Source organism: Tachypleus tridentatus, chromosome 7, assembly GCF_004210375.1.
Source record: "Tachypleus tridentatus isolate NWPU-2018 chromosome 7, ASM421037v1, whole genome shotgun sequence".
Lineage (NCBI taxonomy): Eukaryota > Metazoa > Arthropoda > Merostomata > Xiphosura > Limulidae > Tachypleus > Tachypleus tridentatus.
This window is the reverse complement of record NC_134831.1, coordinates 9,411,091-9,434,430: the sequence shown is the minus strand read 5'-3', so window position 1 is coordinate 9,434,430 and position 23,340 is coordinate 9,411,091. Positions and strand designations below refer to the sequence as shown.

The 23,340-nt window shown below is 31.0% G+C and overlaps 1 protein-coding gene across 1 annotated transcript; it reads left to right on the top strand.

Annotated features, from left to right (window-relative positions):
* Positions 1-379: 379 nt before the first annotated feature.
* Positions 380-21,494, top strand: LOC143255066 (galactosylceramide sulfotransferase-like). The gene is given in 8 exon segments (XM_076510115.1): positions 380-517; positions 3,383-3,480; positions 7,036-7,526; positions 7,529-15,592; positions 15,863-15,996; positions 16,501-16,594; positions 17,044-17,143; positions 19,971-21,494. Coding segments are annotated over 4 exon segments (1,197 nt in total). The 5' UTR covers positions 380-484; the 3' UTR covers positions 8,104-15,592; positions 15,863-15,996; positions 16,501-16,594; positions 17,044-17,143; positions 19,971-21,494.
* Positions 21,495-23,340: the final 1,846 nt, after the last annotated feature.

Sequence of the window (23,340 nt, the reverse complement as noted above, 5' to 3'; positions counted from 1 at the left end):
TTCATTTTTACGACATTTTATAACAAGTACCTTGAGATGTCGTTTGTTTTTTTTACATTTGTTATCAAGATTTCGGAATACAAACCTGAGGGACATTTTTTAATATCCTATTTTACTACGTGTGTTATGTTAGCCTTGACGTTAAGGCAAGTTAGTATTCACCTTTGGCCATTGGCTGTTTTGCTGACCAGAATTGGGAACTGAACTTTCAGACACTAAAACTTTATATATATCTACTGTTTCAAGAATGTTCATGCTGTTAACATTATTTGGTGTCGTGGTTTTCTGTACGTAATATATTTGTTGATAACGCTATCTTTACACGATGCTACTAACACTACCTGATGTCGTGTGATATTATATTTGTTGATAACGTTAACTTTACACGTCATTCTCTACTTACATCTACACAATGAATAGCGGATTTTATGTTAGAAACTAGCAGTAATGAAGCTGTAACTTGCCATAGTGCTTTCTCGACATTATGAAGACTTGGGCAGAGCATTCGTTTGTAGAAGTAGGTGAATGTTTATTACGTACAGATGTATAATAAAACAAAAGGTTCAAATTTAGTTTTTCTTGTCTTTATACTGGGTGTTAAATGTTAACAAATGTTTACATTTTAACATAGGAAATTAAAAGAACAGGTTCTTAACAAGAAATTTAGAATTAAACACACATATATATATATTTATATCAGACTAAGAGTATATTTATATATGTCTATAATTAAACACATATACATTGTATATATATAGAGAGAATACATAAAGTCTACCAAACTACCTTATGTTGAGAGTGTATCTGAATACAGGATGTATGTATATATATCTATATCAGACTTACAGAATGTACATATATTATATATCTATCACATTTACAGAATGTTTGTATATATATATATCTGTATCAGACTTAGAGTGTATGTATATTATACATTTGTGTCAGACCAGAGTGAATGTATATATTATATACCCGTATCAGACTTACACAGCGCATGTATATATATATATATATATATATATATCTGTATCAGACTTACAGAGAGTATGTGCTTTTATACATGCAACAGATTTACAGAGTGCATGTATATATGTATCTACATCAGACTTACAGAGTGTATCTATATATATGTATCAGACCCACATACTGTATCTATATATATGTAACAGACGTACAGTGTATGTATATTATATATCTATATCAGACTTACAGAGTATAGGTATATATATATATATGTATCAGACATTCAGAGTGTATGTATACATATATCGCTATCACACTTACAGAGTGTATGTATGTATATATATACATGTCTGTATCACACTTACAGAGTGTATGTATGTATATATATACATGTCTGTATCACACTTACAGAGTGTATGTATATATATGTATCAGACTTTCAGTGTGTATATATATATCTGTATTAGGCTTACAGAGTGTATATATAAATATGTATCTGTATCACACTTACAGAGCTATGTATACATATATATATGTATCTATTAGATTTATAGAGTATATGTTCTAACTTTTTCACATGACTGTATCTGTATCAGACCAGTATGTAGGTATATATTATATACGTGTATCAGACTTACAGAGTGTATGTATATTATATATCTGCATCAGACGTACGTAATATATATATATATATCTGTACCAGACTTACTTAGTATATATATATATATGTAACTACTATCAGACTTCCAGCACATGTATATATATATATCTGTAACACACTTACATTGTGTATGTATATATATATATCTGTATCAGACTTCCAGAGTGTATGAATATATATTTGTATCAAACTTACAGATGTGTATGAATATATTTATATTTGTAACAGACGTACAGAGTGTATGTATATATATATATATATATGTATCAGACTTACAGAGTGTATGTTCAGTATATATCTGTATCAGACTTACAGATGTGTATGAATATATTTATATATGTATCAGAATTACAGAGTGTATGTATATATATGTAAAAATCTGTATCAGACTTACAGGGTATATGAATATATAGGTATATTTATCAGACTTACAGAGTGTATGTTGATATATATATGTATGTATGAGACTTACAGAGTATCAGACTTATAGAGAGTATGCATATATATGTATATCTGTACTAATGTTCATTCCTATTTATATTCAGGAAGTGTACAAAATGTGTCCCTCTTTAAAAATGTTTTAATTTGTTATATATTTTATTATATAAGAGAAAAATAAGCCAAACTACATGGTTTTAGTATTCGCTTAACAACATCTATTTAAGTATGATCTCAAATCATAGTTTTAACATTGGTTGTTGTAAATACCTGAACTTTTCATGATTTTAGTTACACGGTATCACACAGTGTTGCACACCTGCTGTAGTTTCTTAGATCTTATTATTCTAATTTTCCTGCATTTTTAAATATTCCTTTGTAGTCTTAGCTTTACTAAGTTATAGATATGTTTCAAGAAATAGAAACTATTAAAATATTAAACTAAACTAAAATAGTAAATGTTCACCAATTACACAACTTAAACTGTTGTTAATGTCGGATGATATATATACTACATTCTGGAGATAGGGGTTGTTCTTTTGCTTCTATTTATAAAAGCACGAGATGAACTGTGCACGAGGAGCTGGATAATTATAGCAAGGATTTTAATTATAGTGAAAATAGTACATGATAAAATAAACAGGTACGTGTACCCTTGTGGTAGTAATAAAAGTTTAGAGGTGAAAATGAAGTTCTTAAAAACCAAAGAATTTTAATATCTGTAAATATCTCTAAAGTGCTTATATAAGAACAACGACTTGTGCATCAATGTTGTCGCAGATGAACTGGTTTATTCACTAGAGGTTGTAAATATCTGTCTTAAATTACATCTTGATACGGGATACTAAGTAGAGACAGTAAAATAAATAAAATAAGATAAAGCTAGTTACCGTTTTGAATATCGTTACCCCACAGTCACATAGCGGAATACCTGTGGATTTACAACGATAGAAACCGTGTTTCGATACCCGTGGTGATCAGAGCGATCCATTGCGTAGCTGTGTGCTTGTCTCCAGAAAGTGAACATTATAAAAGTACCAAGTCTTGGATATTTAAAAAAAATGCAAAATTTATATCGTTTATAATGATGCAATAACATAGATATTATTCTATAGTGTTTCGTGTTGTTACATAAAACTGCCACTTTACTACAGTTTATTGAAACATTAATGCTACAAAACATGGTTCAATAACATACAGTCGTAGTTGCTGATAACAGCTTATTTCGTAAGTACTTTCTATTCTAGAGATCTGTATGAACACAGCATTTTTCTATAGCTTACTTTCTCAAAACACTTTATCTGCTTTTCTTTAAAGAAGAAACTAATCATCCGTCTGGTGGCGTTTTTTCTGGTTGCGGGAATGTGTCTCACGGTTTTTTATCACTTACAGTTGACAGAACTGGGAACTTTCAGGTAGGTCACATGTTTTCACACTCGATGTTCTCAAAAAGTTAATCAAACGAGAAATTCCACTAAGAATGTCACACGATTCAGTTTAATCTAACAAATAACCGACCACGAATAACTTATATATCTATATCAGACTTACATATCTGAATCAAACTAAAAGAATGCATATATATATATATCTGTATCAGGTTTACGTTTCAAGTATATATATATATGACTTGCAATGTATATATCTATCTATCAGACTTAGTCTATGCATATATATAAATATCTATATGAGACACAGCTTTATGTGTATATACATATATATGCACCAAACTTACAGTTTATGTATATATATCTGTATCTGACTTACAGTTCATGAATCTATATATATCAGACTTATAGGGTATCTACATTTGTATATTTATAATGGTTACAGGTTATGTATATATATATATATCTGCATCAGACTTACAGTTTATGTGTATATATATCTGTGTCAGACTTACACTTTATGCATGCATATAAGACTTACACTGCATATATATATATCCATATATTTGTGTCAGACTTACACTTTATGCATGCATATAAGACTTACACTGCATATATATATATCCATATATTTGTGTCACACTTACAGATATATATATATATATATATACACTGCTGGCCAAAATCTTAAGGCCAATGAACATAAAGAAAAAATTGCACTTTGCGTTGTTAGACTCAACCACTTATTTGAGTAGAGTTTTGAAAGACGACAATAAGAAACAAGGAAAAAAAAACTAAACTTTTTTAGCATTTAATATGAAAAATGTGAACACTACAAAATTAGCCTAAATACTAGCTGGTCAAAAGTTTAAGACCATACTGAAACGAAGCGTTAATCGGTAAACACGTAACGAAATTTAAATTTAGTCATTTGTGTTCAAGCATTAACGTTGTCAACAACTTCCACTGACATCTCCTGTGCTACATTGGGTAAAAATATGCCAAAGGCTAAAAAGCTGACAGAGTTTAAACGTGGCAGAATTGTCGAGCTGCAAAAGCAAGGTCTTTCTTAACGTGCCATCGTTGGTGAGATTGGGCATAGTAAAACTACTGTTCCAAATTTCTTAAAAGACCCTGAGTGGATACGGAATTCGTGATCGGACCCAGAAAATTTCGCCGGCGTTGAGCAGGAAGATTCGACGGGTTGTCCGGCAAGACACCAGCCGATCGTCGAACCTGATTAAGGCCCTTACGGACGCAGAATGCAGCTCAAGAACAATAAGAAGGCATTTACGAGAGAAAGGCTTTAAGAACCGTAAACGTGTTCAAAGGCCACGTCTCCTTCCATACCACGAAACAGCTCGGTTACACTTTGCTGAGAAATACCAAACATGGGACGTAGAAAAGTGGAAGAAGGTTTTGTTTCCTAAAGAGAAAAAACTAACCTGGATAGTCCAGATGGCTTCCAACATTACTGGTACGATAAGGATATCCCACTGGAGACATTTTCTACACGACACAGTGGAGGATGCTTCATCATAATCTGGGTGCTTTCTCCTTCCATAGAACAATGGAGCTTCAGGTTATACAGGTGCGTTAAACAGCAACTGGCTACATTGGCATGTTGGAGAGAGCATCCTTATTGACTGAAGGCCCTCGCTTGTGTGGAAATGACTGGATCTTTCAGCAGGACAATACTGCAATCCACAATTCCCGTAAGACAAAGGACTTTTTCATGGCGAATAACGGGATTCTTTTGGACCATCCAGTGTGTTCCCTCGAACTGAGTTCCATTGAAAATGTTTGGGGGTGGATGGCAAGGGAAGTCTATAGAAATGGACGTCAATTCCAAACAGTGCATGATTTTCGTGAAGCCATCTTTGCCACTTGGAATAACATTCCAGTCAGCCTTCTGTAAACGCTTATATCGACCATGCCAAAGAGAATGTTTGCAGTTATTCGCAATGACGGTCGTGCAACTCCCTACTGAGACCGCTTGCGTAGCATTTCCTACCATGTTTAGGACTTCTTTTTGGTATGGTCTTAATCTTTTGACCAGCTAGTATTTAGGCTAATTTTATAGTGTTCACATTTTCCTTATTAAATGCTAAAAAGTTTTTTTTTTTTCCCTTTTCTTATTTTCACCTTTCGAAGCTCTACTCAAATAAGTGGTTAAGTCTAACAACGCAAAATGCATATTTTTTCTTTTTGTTCATTGGCCTTAAGATTTTTGCCAGCAGTGTATGTATATATATATATATATATATCTTATAGTGTGTGTGTGTATATATATCTGTATCACAATTACAGTGGTTGTATGTATATATGTCTGTATCAGACTTGCAGTGTATGTATATATATATATAACTGTATCAGACTTACATTATATATATATATCAGACTAACTGTTTATGTATATATATAGCTATATCGGACTTACAGTTTATGTAAATATATATATCTTTATAGGTTTACACTTTATGTATACATTCAGATCTACAGTACATGTATTATATGTATATCATACTTAGACTTTATGTATATATATATATATATCTGTTTGAGACTTACAGTGTATTATATATAAATATCTTTATGAGCTTACAGTTTATGTATATACATATGTGTGTGCATCAGACTTACAGAGTATATATATATATGCATATATATCAGTAACACATTTACAGAGTATATATATATGACTTACAATGTATATATCTATCTATCAGACTTAGTCTATGTATATATATAAATATCTACATGAGACTTACAGTTTTATATATATATATATATATATATATGTACCAAACTTATAATTTATATATATATCTGTATCTGACTTACAGTTTATGTGCATATATATATTTATCTGTATCAGACTTACACAGACTTACTACCAGAAGAATGTACTAGTTTATACACTACGATTAATACTACTTCTAGACCAATTGTACTAGTTTCTACAGTAGAGATACTAATACTAGAAATATAGTACTAGTTTCTACAGTAGAGATACTAATACTAGAAATATAGTACTAGTTTCTACAGTAGAGATACTAATACCAGAAATATAGTACTAGTTTCTACAATATAAACACTGCTACTACTACTATTGAAACAATGATGTTTTTTTCGGCCATGCAGATACTTTTAATGTTAAAATTTGAATTCAAGAAGTAATCTGTGATGACGAGAAACCCACTTGAAGTAAAATTGTACTTCAGAACGGCTGGCATGAGTATTAACAGTTTTATCGAAATAAGTCAGAGAGCAACGTTTCGACCTAAGAAGTTTGAATGGTCTTATAAACATGACATAAGTTAAAGCGAAACCAAACTGAATGTTTTTATAAAGGTGAAATAGCTCGAAATAAAATCAGTTTGATTGTTCTCGTAAACATGAAATAAGTTAAAGTGAGACTGTTTTAAATGTTATTGCAGATATGAGATAATTATTTGATGTTTAAAGATCAGAAGGATGCTTTAGAACCGTTAAGTTTTGTGGTTCTATAATCTATTTAAATACGATGTCTTATGTAGTTGTATTAATTTCTTAGCGTAAAATTTTGTTTGTTGTTTCAAGGTCAAAGGTTAAAGGTAAAGTGCCATGCCGTAGTTCCCCTTGTCATCCGGTCACCAACATCTTCTTCCTGAAGACCCACAAGTGCGCTAGTTCAACTATTCAGAACCTTCTGATGCGTTTTGGTGACAAACGCAGCTTGAATTTCGTTCTACCATCTTCAGGAAACTATATCTCTTACGAGAGTAAGTTGAAGCAGAAAGGTTTGTCAAAAGATGTTACTCCTCCGTGGGGAGCTAATATTTTTTGTCATCATACTAGGTTTGATTTAGAAGAAGCCAAAAAAATAATGCCCTCAGATACTATATACATCACTGTTTTCCGACATCCACTTAGACAGCTTAAGTCTTTGTATTCGTATTATAGTCTTGAACAAGTTATTGGTCTGAAACTCGAAGATTTCTTGAAAACCCCAGAAAAATGGGATTATCTTTCCAGTAGTCGAATTTGGAATAAACTTGGCCAGAATCAAATGCTTTATGATTTGGGGTTTGAAAAGAAGACTGGGAGACAGAGGAACTTATTGATGAAGCCGTAAAGAAGGTTGAAATGTGGTTTGATTTTGTGTTAATCGCAGAGAGGTTCGAAGAGTCCTTGGTGCTACTGAAGGAACTTTTATGCTGGGATATACTGGATGTCGTGTTCTTTCACCACAACAAAAGACTGGCTTCGTCTTCTGATAACCTTTCCTCAGAGGCTGAAAGGCGCGCTCTTGAATTCAACAAAGGGGACTGGAAACTCTACCAGCATTTCTCTTCAAAGTTTGATAAGTTAGTGGAAGACTTTGGTCGCGAAAATATGGAACAAGAAGTGAGAAATATAAAAATGTGGAACGAGATTTTTTACCAAATGTGTATATATGACATGAATGTTAATAACCACACACCATCACACCCAGAAATGAAAGTTCTCTACGATAATGTATTTAGTTTTACTTTGAAAGAAGAAGAAAAGCCTGATTTGTGCCTTAAAATGGCTACACAGGAGATTCCATATACTGAAAAATTAAGGAAAAGACAAAAACAATCAATATTGCATTGGAAAACGTTTGGAGAAAAATGTGAAACATGATGTAGCGTATTTCAACAGAAACAATGATAAGTTGTTCTTAAAAGCGTTTTACTGAAACACTAGTAAGAAATGTAAAGTAATAATTGTTTACAAAGCAGAAGTCAATTGATCCTAAACCTTGGCAACCTTACAAACCACAGTACTTTACCTGTAGAGTCAACGTACAAATATTTAGATGTCACGATTTTATAATATTCTTTTGTTATATGCTTAATGCATCAAGACGAAATTATAAAGTGTCTACTATGAAAGCAATATTTAAATCTCTCTACACAGGCTAGGTCGAAATGACTAACAACTTGACCACTTTATGTTCGTAAAAGCAACTACCTTTAAATATAGTATGTGTATCTTTACGAAGTTTGACTGACTTTTAGTTAACTTATATTTGTACATATAAAAAATCATATTATTTGTGAAGTATTTTCATAAACTAAAAAAAAAAATGTCAGTGAATGTATTGAATATTTTCTTTTCTTTCTCTCTCGGCTAGTTCGAGTGAAAAGTGATTTCAGGTTAAAATTAAAAATAATTTTCTATCTTATATTTTATTTGTGTAATTTCTAAAACCTCCTAAGTACATTTCAAACGTTACTTTTTCAATAAAACTGTATATTGTATCTATTATCATCTCTACCATAACTCTCTACAAGGTTAGTCACTTTGAATGACCTCGTAACCACCACCAAAAAAAGGAGCCTCCACAGTCGTATGACTCACACCATTAGAAATTGGATTTCGATATCCGTGGTGTGCAAAACCAGATAGCTCATTGTGTAGCTTTCTTTGTTATTAATTCTAAACAATAAACATAAAAAATGAAAGAACTCTAATTTACACTTTATTCTCTAGAACGACTTCAAATTGCAACATGAAACTCCATTTGTTTACCCTAAGTAGCTTTAAGTTTGTAACAATGTACATCAGTTTATACTGAAATTGGTTATTTTACTTGCATTTGATTCATGTCTAATTACTATTCACGCCATTAAAAGTTGAAGCTACATTACGGCCGAACTGATCGATCAGGAGCTTCGAGAAAATTTTATTGTATAATACAGTAGAGAACAAAGCTTTACACTTCGTTATAATTATTTTCTCTTGTTAAATTATTGTGTCACAGGTGATATATCAAAGAACAAAGTTTTACACATCGTTATAAATAGATTTTCTTGTTAAATTATTCTGTCACAAGTGATATATCAATAAACAAATCTTTACACTTCGTTTTAACTTGATTGTCTTGTTAAACTATTGTGACACAGATTATATATCAATAAACTAAACTCTACACTTAGTTGTTATTAGATTATCTAAATAAATATTGTGCCACGTGCCATATAACATTGAAAAGAGCATTATACTTTGCTATAATTAAATTATTTTAAATTATTGTGTCACAGAGGATATGTCAATGCACAAAGCTTTACACTTCTTTATAGTTAGATTGTCTTGTTAAATTATTGTGTCACAGAGGATATGTCAATGAACAAAGTTTTACACTTCGTTATTATTACGTTCTCTTGTTAAATTATTGTCTCACATGTGATATATCATTGAACGAAGCTATGAAATTCGTTATAATTAGATTCTGTGGAAACATTATTCTGACACATGTGATATATCAATGAAAAAAGCTTACACATCGTTATCAATAAATTCTTTTGTTAAACTATTGTGCCACATGTGATATATCTATGAAGAAAGGTTTTCACTTGGTTATGTTAATTTCTCTTGTTTAATTATTGTGTCTCAGGTGAAATATCAATGAAGAAAGGTTTACACTTCGTTATAATTAGGTAGACTTCTTAAAGTATAGTGTCACACGTGGTATGTAAATTAACAAAGCTTGTACTTCGTTAGAAATGAGATATTATTGTTAAATTGTTGTGTCACATGTGATATATGAATGAAAATAGCTTTACACTTCGTTTTAATTACATTTTCTCGAAAAGTGAAATAAAAAATCTTTATCTCGTTATCCTGGGATATAGGTAGGGATATAGAGATTTTGTTTTCTTTGTAAGGTTCCGACAAATAGAATTCATGTTGAATAAGACAGTTAAGATTCTTATAATATATTCACTGGGTAGAAGAGTTTTTTCAACAGGACGAACAGTAGGTAAGGAAAATGATATAGTCATCAGAGTGAATAATTGATGAAAGTTTTATAGTGAGAATAAGGAGCATTTTGTGAAATTACTACTCATGAAAAAATGTTGATATAAGTGCTATCGCGGGCAAGATGTACAATTGGTAAAAGTTCTCTAATATACAACATATCCAGTCATTAATCATAAGTAAGCCGAAAACAGTTTAGTGCTTAGATAGCACATTTCCTATATGGCCGCGATGTGTTTCTTAACATGATTAAAACTGTTGTATAGACTCCGGGTAAACACAAAGAACTGCCACAAGGGATAATATTCCTGCTAAAATGTAGGTCTATATATATGAATGGTGTGACAGAGATACAGATCACAAAATAAACCAAGTTTGTCCAAATGCTTGAATCATGGACCATACCAATCATTTCTGTAGGTGGTGGTAATGAAAATTAGAATAAATAAAAAACTAAAAGATATAAAACACATTATACCATTATATATTTAAAAATTCATAGTGTTATGTTACAGTTTGCCTATCATGATAGTTTTATTTAAATTTATTTTGTTTACATATACACACAGTTTAAGAATCTCATTTGATGTTTCCGGAACTGTACACAAGGATTATCTGCGTTATCCCTCTAACTTTGAAGTGAGAGTCAAGAGGATATTTAATATAACTCCTCTTAATACCTTACGTCTAGCTACTTTTCTTTAAAGATGCTTGATACGATTTTTTTTAATATAGTCCATCTTGTAAACCTTTATCTTTTTCCTTTACCTCAATTAATGTTTCCAGATTCTCTAGTATCTAATTTCCTACAAAAATCTTATAAGATGTTGATCTGCCTTTTTCTTCTTTTAAACATGTTAAGTCATTTGCTGTCTTTCTAACCAATACTCTTTATTTTCTAACATTTCTCCATAATTCTATTTCTTCTTACTATCCTCACAAATCATCCAAGATCATTCGACATTTTACTTCATACTTCTATATACTGTGACTCCATGATTTTCCAACACAGAGGTCTCAAGCAAATTGTTCGTAGCCATGTTCAGGAAGTCATGTGTTATCAGGCTTGCTTCAATTCGTTAACGTCGTTTACTTAATTGTTTTAAGCTGTTTACGCAGCGAAAGTGTACTCCATTCTATGATATTCTGGTAGATGGTGTAATTACTCCTTCGTCTTTGAACAAGGTTGATCAATTTGCTTTTTTCATTGAACATCAGGGCTGAAATTAGAAAGTGTTAGTTTCAGAAATATCCCCTTATCGTCGGTTCATTGTCCGACAAGAAGGATCCATTACATATTCATTAGTGTCTTCCTGTATATATATAAATATAATAAAATATTCTTTTGAAATCATTAGAACTATTAGAAAAAAAAAAAAGGTGAGTTTGGTTAAAATTCGTATTTTATGAATTTATTTATATCTCAAAAGATGGCGCGCCGTTCATTATATTCATTGAAAAAGCTATTATTTGCGGTCAACTAATGTGTAGTAAGTGAATTTTTTTTTTTTTTTTTTCCAAAACTACTACGATGATAATAATCTCTGCTATTAGCTAGTAAGGTGCGAGATGAATAACATCCCTGTAAATGTTTAGTTCAGATATTGTGATGTCATTTTTATTGTCAATTCATGTCTTACATTAATTCAAGTTTTGTTAATTACATATATTACAAATCACGCAACTTGTTACATTATAAGAGGTTTTACTGTATAGGAAGTATAAAATATATATCGACCATAGAAAAGTGCGACAATTTTAATATAGTCAATAATAACTAAGCTCGTTATCCGATTTTATATTTCGTTTGAAGTCTGTAACTGTACTGTCCATTTGGTTCAACTATGTACATTTACTGAGTCTATAACTGTACCGTCCATCTGGTTCAATTGTGTACAGTTACTTACTCTATAAGTATAATGTACATCTGGTTCAGTTATGTACAGTTACTGACTCTATAACTGTAATGTCCATCTCGTTCAATTATGTTCAGTTACTTATGTTATATCTGTAATGTTCAGCTGGAGCAATTACGTACAGATAAATTATATTGTTACAGGTAGTATATCGTTGAACAAAGCTTTACACTTCGTTATAATTACATTATTTTGTTAAATTATTGTGTCACAGGTGATATATTATTGAAAAAAACCCTTACACTATCTTATAATAAGATTGTCTTGTAAAATTATTGTGCCACATGTGATATGTTAATGAAGAAAGCTTTACACTTTTTTATAATTAGATTGTCTCATTAAATTATTGTGTCGTTGGTGGTATACGAAAAAACAAAGCTTTACTCTTCGTTATAATTAAATTATCTTGTTAAAGTATCGTGTGACATGTGACATATCAATGAAACTAGCTTTACACTTCGTTTTAATTACATTTTCTTGTTAACTTTTTGTGTCACTGGTGATATTTTAATCATGAAAAGTGAAATAAAAAATCTTTATCTCATTCTCGTTGTATACAGGTAGGGATATAGAGATTTTGTTTCCTTCGTAAGGTTCCGACACATAGAATTCATGTTGAATAAGACAGTTAATATTCTTACAATGCATTCACTGTGTAGAAGGGCTGTGTTCAGTAGGACGATGCGTAGGCAAGGGTAATATTATAGTCAGCCGAATAAACAATTGATAAAAGTTTTATGGTCAGAATTATGAGCTGTTTGTAAAAATACTTTGCTTTAAAAAATGCTGATAAAAATCTATGGTGGGCAAGATGTACAGTTGGTAAAAGTGTTCTAATCGACAACATGCGCAGTCGTTAATCATAATTAAGCCAAAAACAGTTTATTGCTTAAATAACACATTTACTATTGGGGTGCTATGTGTTTCTTAACACCACTGAAATTGTCACACATACTCCGGGTAAACACAAATAACTGCCACCAGAGTATTCCATCTAAGATATAGGTATATATATATGAATGGTGTGACAGAGATACAGATGAGAAAATAAACCGAAGTTGGGCCAAATGCTTAAATCATAGATCATACCATTTATTTCTGTAGGTGGTGGTGATGAAAACTGGATGAAATAAAAAATATTAAAAGTATAAAATAAATAATACCATTATATAATTATAAATTCATAATGTTATGTTATAGTTTGCATATCAGGAAATGTTCTATTTACATTTGTTTTGTTTATATATATACACACAGTTTAAGAATTTTATTTGATTTTTATCGGTTCAGTGTTCCGACAAAAAGGATCCATTACGTATTCATTGGTGTCTCCCTGTAATGTAAAAATAAAATAAAATATTCGTATCAAATCATTAGAACTACTTGTAAAAAATATTAAGGTGAGTTTGAATAAAATTCGTATTTTAGGAATTTATTTATCTCTCAAAAGATGGCAAGCCCTTCATTTCTTTCCTTAAAAAGCTATTACAATGAACAAAGCTTTACATTTTGTTATAATTAGATTGTCTTGGTAAATTACTGTGTCACAGGTGATATGTCAAAGAAGAAAGCTTTACTCTTCGTTATAATTAGATTTTCTTAATAAGTTCTTGTGTCTTAAGTGATATATCAATGAACAAAGCTTGACATTTCGTTATGATTATATCGTGTTGTTAAAGTGTTGTGTCTCAGGTGATATATCAATGAACAAAGCTTTACACTTCGTTATTGCGATATAGTCATGTTAAATTATCGTGTCACAGGTAATATATTAATGAAGAAAGCTTTACTCTTCGTCGTAATTAGATTATATTGTAAAATTATTATATTACATATAATATAAGAATAAACCATGCTTAACATTTCGTTGTAATTTTATTGTCTTCTCAAATTATTGTGATATGCCATTAACATAGCTTTATATTTCGTTATAATTAAATTGTCTTGCTAAATTACTGTGTCACAGGTGATATATTAATGCACAAAACTTCACCCTTCGTTATAATTAGATTCTTTTTTTATATTCTTGTGTCACATGTGATATATCAATGAACAAAGCTTCACACTTCGCTATTATTGACTATACCATTCATTTCTGTAGGTGGGGGTGATGAAAACTGGATGAAATAAAAAATATAAAATAAATAATACCATTATATATTTAGAAACTGATAGTGTTACGTTATAGTTTGCATATCATGAAATGTTTTATTTAAATTAATTTTGTTTATATTTACACAGAGTTTAAGAATTTTATTTTATTTTACCACAACTCTACACAAGGATTATCTGCGTTATTCGCGTTTCGACTATTTACTTAGATCACCATCATGCATAAGAATAGGAAAACGTAAACGTTCATAGTTGACAGCTTGTCTTTGTTTGTTGATAAGTACAAAACTATCTTTAGGCTACCGTGTTGTGCTCATCACGGGTATCATATCTGACTTTCAATGTGATAAGCCTTAAGGCTTTTTAAGTCACTGAAGAGAGGACAGATTGTCCAGTTTCACTGACCATTCAATATTAATCTTCTATATAACTTAAATAGCACTATGTAACAAAATTTTTACTTTTTCTTGTTCCTGGGCAGAAAGTGTTATTTCCCAATCGCTTATGCCCAAAGTAAATGGAAAAGACCTATTTTTCTCTTCAAACTTTGCTTTTGTGATCGGGGTAACGACATTTTCAAAATTACCTATTACATTCCAAGTAGATTGAGTGCAGAGTAGCCGATAGAGAATTTTCTCGAACTTACAAGAATTTCAAGAACTTTCTAGAATGTAGTAGAACTTACCACAATTTTTAAGAACCTTTTAGAATTTTCTAGAACTTTCCATATATATGCAGAGGCTCACCACTCACCCCTTCAGTTTATTTTTAGCTGCCTATCTGATTTTATCAGAAATGGTACCAAGAAGTTGCAAGCATTCTCTAGACGCATTCTGCTTTGTATGTGGCCAATTTATCAAGACAAGAACGAAAAAATTATCTGTGACAGCATCTGCTAAAATGTGTGAAGCTTACAAGACATATTTCCGCATGCTTGTCGGGTATCAAGACAAACCCTGGGCACCTCATTTTATCTGCGAGCACTGCATAAAAACTCTAGAAAGTAAGACGGACGATTTTTGTTTGCATAAATCGTAATATTTTATATTAGACAAATTTTAGACCTTTTAAAATTTAAATATATTTTAATTTTTTAAACATTTTCCAATAGTATAGTATGAACCTCTTACACATTAGTTGTGGATGAAATAAATTTATTTTTCATAATAACAATTTTATTTTGCTCTTTTGCAGGATGGTACAGAGGGGAAAAGAGAGCCATGAAGTTCGCTATTTCAAGAATTTGGTGTGAACCCAAATGCTACTTATGCATGGTGGACTATTCCAACTTTTAATAATTTTATATAGCAATTCTCCCTTCACATTTTATTTTCCTTCAGGTCTGTTCACTTGTAAAAGGCCTGTATTAATTTGTAAAGTGTGTTTCTGTAAATGTTATGCTTTAGCTGATGATTTAAACTCAAGTCCTCAAAGAAAGTTTAGTGTTGCACAACACATATTTTATACTGGAATCATGATTTACGCTTTTTATTGTTCAAACTTGTTGAAATGAAATGAAAGATAGTAATAACATTCCATAAGTATGCTGAAGAAATGTTTTTTTAGTTTAAAATATTAAATCTTTGTACCCTTGTTATAACCACCAATAGATGTCGGTTACAACCTGGACCGAGATACGCAGTCAGGAATTTACAGAAGAATCAAAGCAAGTGAATTTAATACTGGATCTGACTACGTGACCCAAGTAATTAAGGATCAATGGAAGATTGTTAGCAAGAAACCAGTAAGTAAATTAATTACTTATTTCTTTGTGTTAACATATGGATTGAGTTTTCTCTTCGTTTCTGTTAATGTTTTCTTGACATTTAAGACTTCTTGTTGAATTCTTCGTTGATTAAAGAGCCCAAAAATATTATCTTGAAACTGAAAACAAACTGCAGAACAAGTTTATAGAAACTTTGTCTGCTTGACTTTTTTATAATAATTGAATTACAGACACTAGTCGGCACTCAGAATAGAAGTTTTTTTTCTACTCAAGACATTTATAGTGATATACTCCTCAAATTACAAGTTACCAATCATTAAATGATCCTCAATGTTTAATGTTGTATAAAAAAATAATAAAATACTCATAATATAACACAGTAACAACTATATTCTAATAAAATCTGGTGCTTTTTTAAAGTAAAAGTTTACTGCAATGATGATTTTAAGAATGGGATGCATATTAATAAAATGAATCAGTTGTGTTATCAAAGTTTAATAATTGATTGATTTAACTTTCCAGAACTTAGCCCAGCCTCACAGAAGACTGGCTGCTTATTGTTGACTGTATGAAGCTGGTGATGTAAACCAGAAAAAACCTTAATGATATCCTTATAGTAAGGATAATGGCTTATGTCAGACCACTTGAAGCTACATATTTAATTGTGTAAATCCATTGCTTTATTGCTCTGTTTTAAATTCAAGTTTAGTTTGAAATATTTTCATCAAACATGCTCATAATAGAAATTTTATTTTGTACTAGTGATACAAATCTTGTGTTCTACTTTATTATGTGATAATTTTGAAATTTCCCATTTTATTTCATTACTAAATAATCAAAATGTTTTAATGTCACCATTTCTTGCTTTGTTTCTATGCAATAAAAATTTCAAATTCTGTTTTATTTAAAGATGTTTAAGTTTACTTAACTTGTACAGAAACTTGTACTCACTATTGAAAAAAAGTTTATACTGCAGTATGGCTGTTAGATAATTCAAAGTGAAAAGGAAATCTTATAGCACAAAGCTATCAATATTTCAGTTACATTAGGTATGTGTGTTTTCAGATCTCTGAAATCTGCAGTGACAAGAATACCAGAATCACCTACAAGTTCAAGCAGTCCTTTCTGCTCTGTGAGATCAATGTTACCCTCTCTGAAGCTCCACGTAAGAGGATATTAATATATTTTTTGTTTATTTCACATTATTTCTGAAATTTATTTATCATGATCAGGGCAAACTGCTATTTTTGCAGAAAGTTTTCCATTTTATGGATTTTCAGTATTTGCTAGTAAAGACACTGATCAGGAGTTTCAGTAGCAGGTGGATTGGTGGGGTGTCAAAGAGGATATTTTCTTCCACCCCTATCTTTCCTCTATGGTCACCAAGAGCTCCAAGATTCTGGTCAAAATATTAAGAAAAATGTGTAAATTAATCCACTTTTTAACATTGGTGTGTATTGTCATCTGATTTATTTCACTAACTGATAAGTAATGTATAAAATATATCTGAGGGTCCATAACATACCTACTTACCCCTCTCAAGTTTTACATCATCTCTAAGACTTTTTTTTTTTAAGGTATTCACTTACATTAACATAACTTCAAACATTTATTGTTTAAATAAAACCATTTAGCTCCCCGCTAGTACAGCGGTATGTCTCTGGATTTACAATGCTAAAATCAGGGGTTCGATTCCCTTCAGTGGGCTCAGCAGATAGCCCGATGTGGCTTTGCTATAAGAAAACACACACTCAAAGCATTTAGAGTCATATACGAAAGACAAACCTCATGCTGAATTTACTAATTAAGGTTAATTAACTAGTTTAATGTATAGTATACTTGATGACTAGTTCAGATACATCATACATTAAAAGAACATTGGTTGTTCTTTGGTTATTACATAGTATTATACTTTACTTGTTTGTTAATAATGAAGTATTTTAGATATGTTAAACAACGTGAAAGATGAACAACAGTAAACATTAAACTTAAGATTAAAGAAAGCTCTCATAATTGTCAAAATAACTTGTACAACTGTACTGTGTCCAGATTATTCACATTGAATTAGGCTTTCATAGGGAGTCAACAATAAAGTCCCTGTAACATTCAATGTTAGAAATGAAGATGATCATACAAAGTTTGTAGATAATCTGTTTGAAGCTATTCAAGAGGTGAGAATTCTTCATTTTAAAATTCTACATAATAAAAAGTTTTAAAAATTTGTAGGATCAAATAAAAAATTAACGTAATATGTTTAGAACCATTCATTCCTTAGATTACTGTTTTTGTTATTTGATATTCGCTTTAATGTTGGTTTGAATATTTTCCTACTGTTAGATTAATTTGGTCTGAATATTTTCTTACTGTTAAAGTAACCTCTTAAACTATTCTTTTGAGAAATTAATCCTTAGGTTAGGGTTTTTCACATTTTGAGTATTTTTGTGTATCCCATGATAGACTGATACTGTTTGATACTATGGTTTCTTATCTGTGGTAATGGAGGGTAAAAGGGAGTCTGGATAATGCGAAACAAAGAAAAACTTGTATGTATCTATGTTTCTGTGTGTGTGTATCTGCGTGTTTTCTCTGTGTGTGTGTGTGTATCTGCGTGTTTCTCTGTCTGTGTGTGTGTGTATCTGCGTGTTTCTCTCTGTGTGTGCGTGTATCTGCGTGTTTCTCTCTGTGTGTGTGTGTCTCTCTGTGTGTATCTGCGTGTTTCTCTATCGTGTATCGTGTTTCTCTCTGTGTGTCTGCGTGTTCTCTGTGTATGCGTGCGTGTTTCTCTGTGTGCGTGTATCTGCGTGTTTCTCTCTGTGTGTGCGTGTATCTGCGTGTTTCTCTCTGTGTGTGCGTGTATCTGCGTGTTTCTCTGTGTGTGTATCTGCGTGTTTCTCTGTGTGTGTGTGTATCTGCGTGTTTCTGTGTGTGTATCTGAGAAAGACGAAAATAATAGAAGTGTAGTTTAACCTGATATTCAAACTTGCAGGTTTCACTATAATCATTTAAATTCTCCATTTGTTTTATTTGATTTTATTGGATTTTAGAACACAATTAGTCTAAAAGTGGTTCTGATGTTTTATATAACATCCTGTTGGATTCTCAGGATTCTGTTAAAAGATAAACTGGATAATCTGTTCATGGATGATTAACTTCTTGTAAAAAGACATTACTTAACCATATTGACTTTTTAAACACATTTGTAAACTGTTTATACATGACATGATGATTCTAAGAGCGTGTTGTTTACAGAATCCCTAATTATGCATAAGTCGTCAGAAATACATCTTGCTCCTATCTGGAAAGTGAAAAACTTAATTATTTCCTTATTCATTCAACATATCTGTATGAATTTTTATTGAACTTATAATCTCATTCTAGTCTGTCTTCTATCTCTAAACAAATTTCTTGGGATGCCCATGTCAGTATTGCAATTAATTCCACTAATTACTGCTAAGGTGCTTCTGTAACTTGTATAGACATTATATAGTTTCTTCAAGCTTTGTGGGCTAGCTATTTATAATTGAGTGTTGTAACAAACAAAACTTACATTGCAGTATGTGGACATTCCAGACAGCAAAGAGTGTGGAAACAACTAAGATATTTCAGGTTTAAAAAGGTTTTTTCAATCATTCTTGTCTTAAGAAACTTCCAATAAGATAATATGAATCTGAGTATGATTCTTTCTGAACAGATGTTATTTCTTCAGAAATCTATGAACAGTAGGTAAACACAAAGAGGAAAGGACCATGTTGTTTAATTTTATAGAACTATTGTTTCAATTACATCTAGATTGAGAATCATTATAACAAATGCAACAAATATATTTTTATCATTTTATGACTTACATAATAGTATTTTATAATTTAAACTTAAACATTTTGTTACTGTGTGGTATAATTTTTTCTTAACATAGATGGTTATTTTTCTTTTAAATTAGGTTTTTATACAACTGATAACATTTTTGAGGAAAGATATTTTCATCAATCTTGTAGATGGATGAAATGGGAAAAAAAACACCTTAAAATATAGACAGAAATAGAAGAACAGAAATATGTGAGAAACAGTGTCCCAGAGAACATAGACTGGTGTTGCAGGTATAGAGATTTTCCCAACACCCAGCCAAGACAAAAACACTCTCCTGGTGGACAAGGTTTAAACATGAAACATCTTGCTTTGTTAAATTATACGCTTGATCTGTACGATGGACACAAGTTTAATTTGTAACATTAACTGTCCTTAAACTATAGTTATCCCTTTCAAACTTTAAGCTATTTTAAATAAACTGTTTTGATTTTTGGTTACAATTTGCAGTCATTTTAGAAAAAAGGGATACTTAAGATTTATTTCATAATTTTAAGTTGTGGTTACCAAGTCAGTCTAATGCAGTATAGAGTGATGACAGACAAAATAACAGATACAATGTAAAGTTTTTCTGAAGAAAAACATTTTGTATTTATTTAGGAAATTTGAATGGTTATGTAAGTGAAGGTTGAAAATCTTGAGAACATGAAAATAATTTTTATTTTAACATGAAAAATCATTTTGCATTCTAAGCAGTCAGTTCTTTTACTTCCTGTATTTATGGACAAAAGTTTATTAAACATCCCTAACTGAAAATTCTTGTTTTTTTGTTTATGAAGGACATGTACACTGAAATCTACATTGGGTGCTGTCAGTTTTGTTATGCATATACATTAATGGTTACATGGTGATTACAAGGTTATGTAAATTAATTTAACACTTATGGAAGTGTTAATTTCAGTATCTGCTTTTATCTTGTGCATTATTATTATTCTGTAAACCTATAAAATTTGGTATGGAACTTTAATTTTAAGATATTTTATTGTAGTATTTTTACTTCTAGGAAATCGGGAACAGAATACATTTTAAAATTTCTGTAGAGTTCAAAATTCACATCCAGTGTGTCTTTATATTACAGCAGTCATCTGTTTTGTTTTGTCATTTGGTTTGTTATGAGCCATGTTTCTTGCTTTTTGCTTTCTGGCATCAGACAAAAGCCATTGTAAATTCATATCAGCCAAGGTGACATGACATTTTATCAGATGACACTAAGTAAATAGTGTTTTTCTTAATTATAAAATGTTTATTTTAGACTTTTCCATTAGAATCAATTAATTGAGATAATGAAGTTATTTGAACAGTATCAAATTGTGTTATAAACTTTAGACACATATGAGGAATTACAAAGTAAGTAGGTCCTAGTGTTTTATCTTTCTTGTTTGTTTGTAGGACACTTAGTTGAAAATCCTTTTCATTTCTTTCTCTACTCAAGAACAAACTATCTGAAATTGTCTCTCTTCTCTCTCTCTCTCTCTCTATATATATATATATATATATGGTAAGGTCAAAGGTCAGTAATTTATATATAAGTTATAAGCCAATAAACTTTTATATAAAAAATAGGGTAAATGCTGCAAAATGCAACAAAAAAATAAAAAGAAGACAACATGTGATGTAATGTTTCTATAGATAATAAAATCATATGTTTTTGGTATGACACCTCTTCATGATCAATAACTGTAAAATTATTCTCTACATCCGTGTATGGTACTTTTAAGGTCATACCTAAAAAACATCTACTTGATCTCCACAAAGTCTACAGAAAAGTAATGTATGTAATATTTACATATTAAACATCAAGAAGTTATCAATATAATGTAGTTATAACAAGAACTTTACTGTGTCAAAGATTGACATATCATAATAGTTGAGTACATATTCTAGGTGTTTGTATCTGTGTTAGAATACAGTGTATCTTGCAATATTTTTCATTTATTATCGACTTTGGAAACACATTACTCACATTTTGTCTTCATATTTGATTACTTAATGTTCTTTGTGGTAACATTCACTTTTTGTTTACCTTTAATTGCATGACAAAGTTAAGTATTGCTGGTATTGATTAAAATAAACTGAGTTGCTATAATGTTACACACTGTAAACTTTCAACTTTATTTGTGAAAGATACATTTACTTTAACAAATTATGTATCATATACAATTATTAAAGCAAAATATGCCAGAAAGTAATTGAGTCCTTCAGGCTAGTTTCATCTAAGAAGAGGAGTTCACATAGCTATGTCTGACTCTGGATTATTTATGGAGAAGGATAGACTAGAATAATGGTAAGTGTATAAGGAATAAAAAGTTTTTACATTCTGTACTTCTGATTATGCCTTCCAGATTGTTTGAGATGATGTGATATCCTTTGGTATAAATATTGTTAGTTTTGTGAGACATACAGAAACTTGTTTGAACAAATAAATGACTAAATGACTGCAACATTGCCTGCTAGAACATTGTTTAAAATGTATATAAACAAACATATGGTTTTAAATTAACTTGAGAGTCTACTATCAGTTAATAATTTAAAAAGGTAATTGTTTAGTATACATATTTTTCTGCATTTATCAGAAGGTGACTTGTTTAATTTTTATTGTCCAATCTTATTTTGGTCTTGTTTTATTCAGCTTCTACACCATTATCATAATTGGGTAATTATATTTTATTCTGTACTTCCAGAAAAAGCTAAAGAACTCTTTAGAATTATGAGAGACTTTTGAAAGAGTTATTGACCACATGACTAAGGTGGTAAGTTATTGTTATTATTAATGTTGTAAAAGTACAGAAAATGGCCATTATTTCCTTCAAACTTTGCTTTTGTGACTTGGAAATTAACCTATTTTTTCTGTAAAAATGGGCAAATTTGCACATTTTCATTTACATTAGGTCTGAATAAAACAACATATGAATCAAGATTTACATGTATTTATACAAAAATGTTTATAAGTGGGTAGTTTTTTGAGATTTGTGACTGTAATGTAAATCACTTTCAAGTATCAGCCCCCAAATAGTCTCCCATCATGTTTTTATTATATGCTCTTTGGTAGTGGCATTCAAAGTCCAGTATATCTTGGTGGAAGTGCTCACCTTGCTCCTCTGAATATGCTCCCATGTTCTCTTTGAACTTATCAAGATGAGCCTTAAGGATATGGACTTTCAGGAACATTCTGCACTCGATATTGCCGAAGTTCTTCACCAGAACCTCAACCAGTTCCACATAATTTTCGGCCCTGTGATTGCCAAAGAAGACCTGAATCACTGCGACTAAGCTGCCCCAAGATATTTTTCATTCCTACTGAGCTTTCTGGGGAATTCTGTGCACTTCAAGATCTTCTTTATTTGTGGTCCAGCAAAGACACTAGCTTTGAACTTTGCCTCAGACAGCTTAGAGAAGAAGTCTTGAAGGTACTTGAAGGCTGTAGACTCCTTATCAAGAGCTGTGACAACTTGTTTTATAAGACCCAATTTTATTTGCAGTGGTGGGAACAAAACCTTCTGG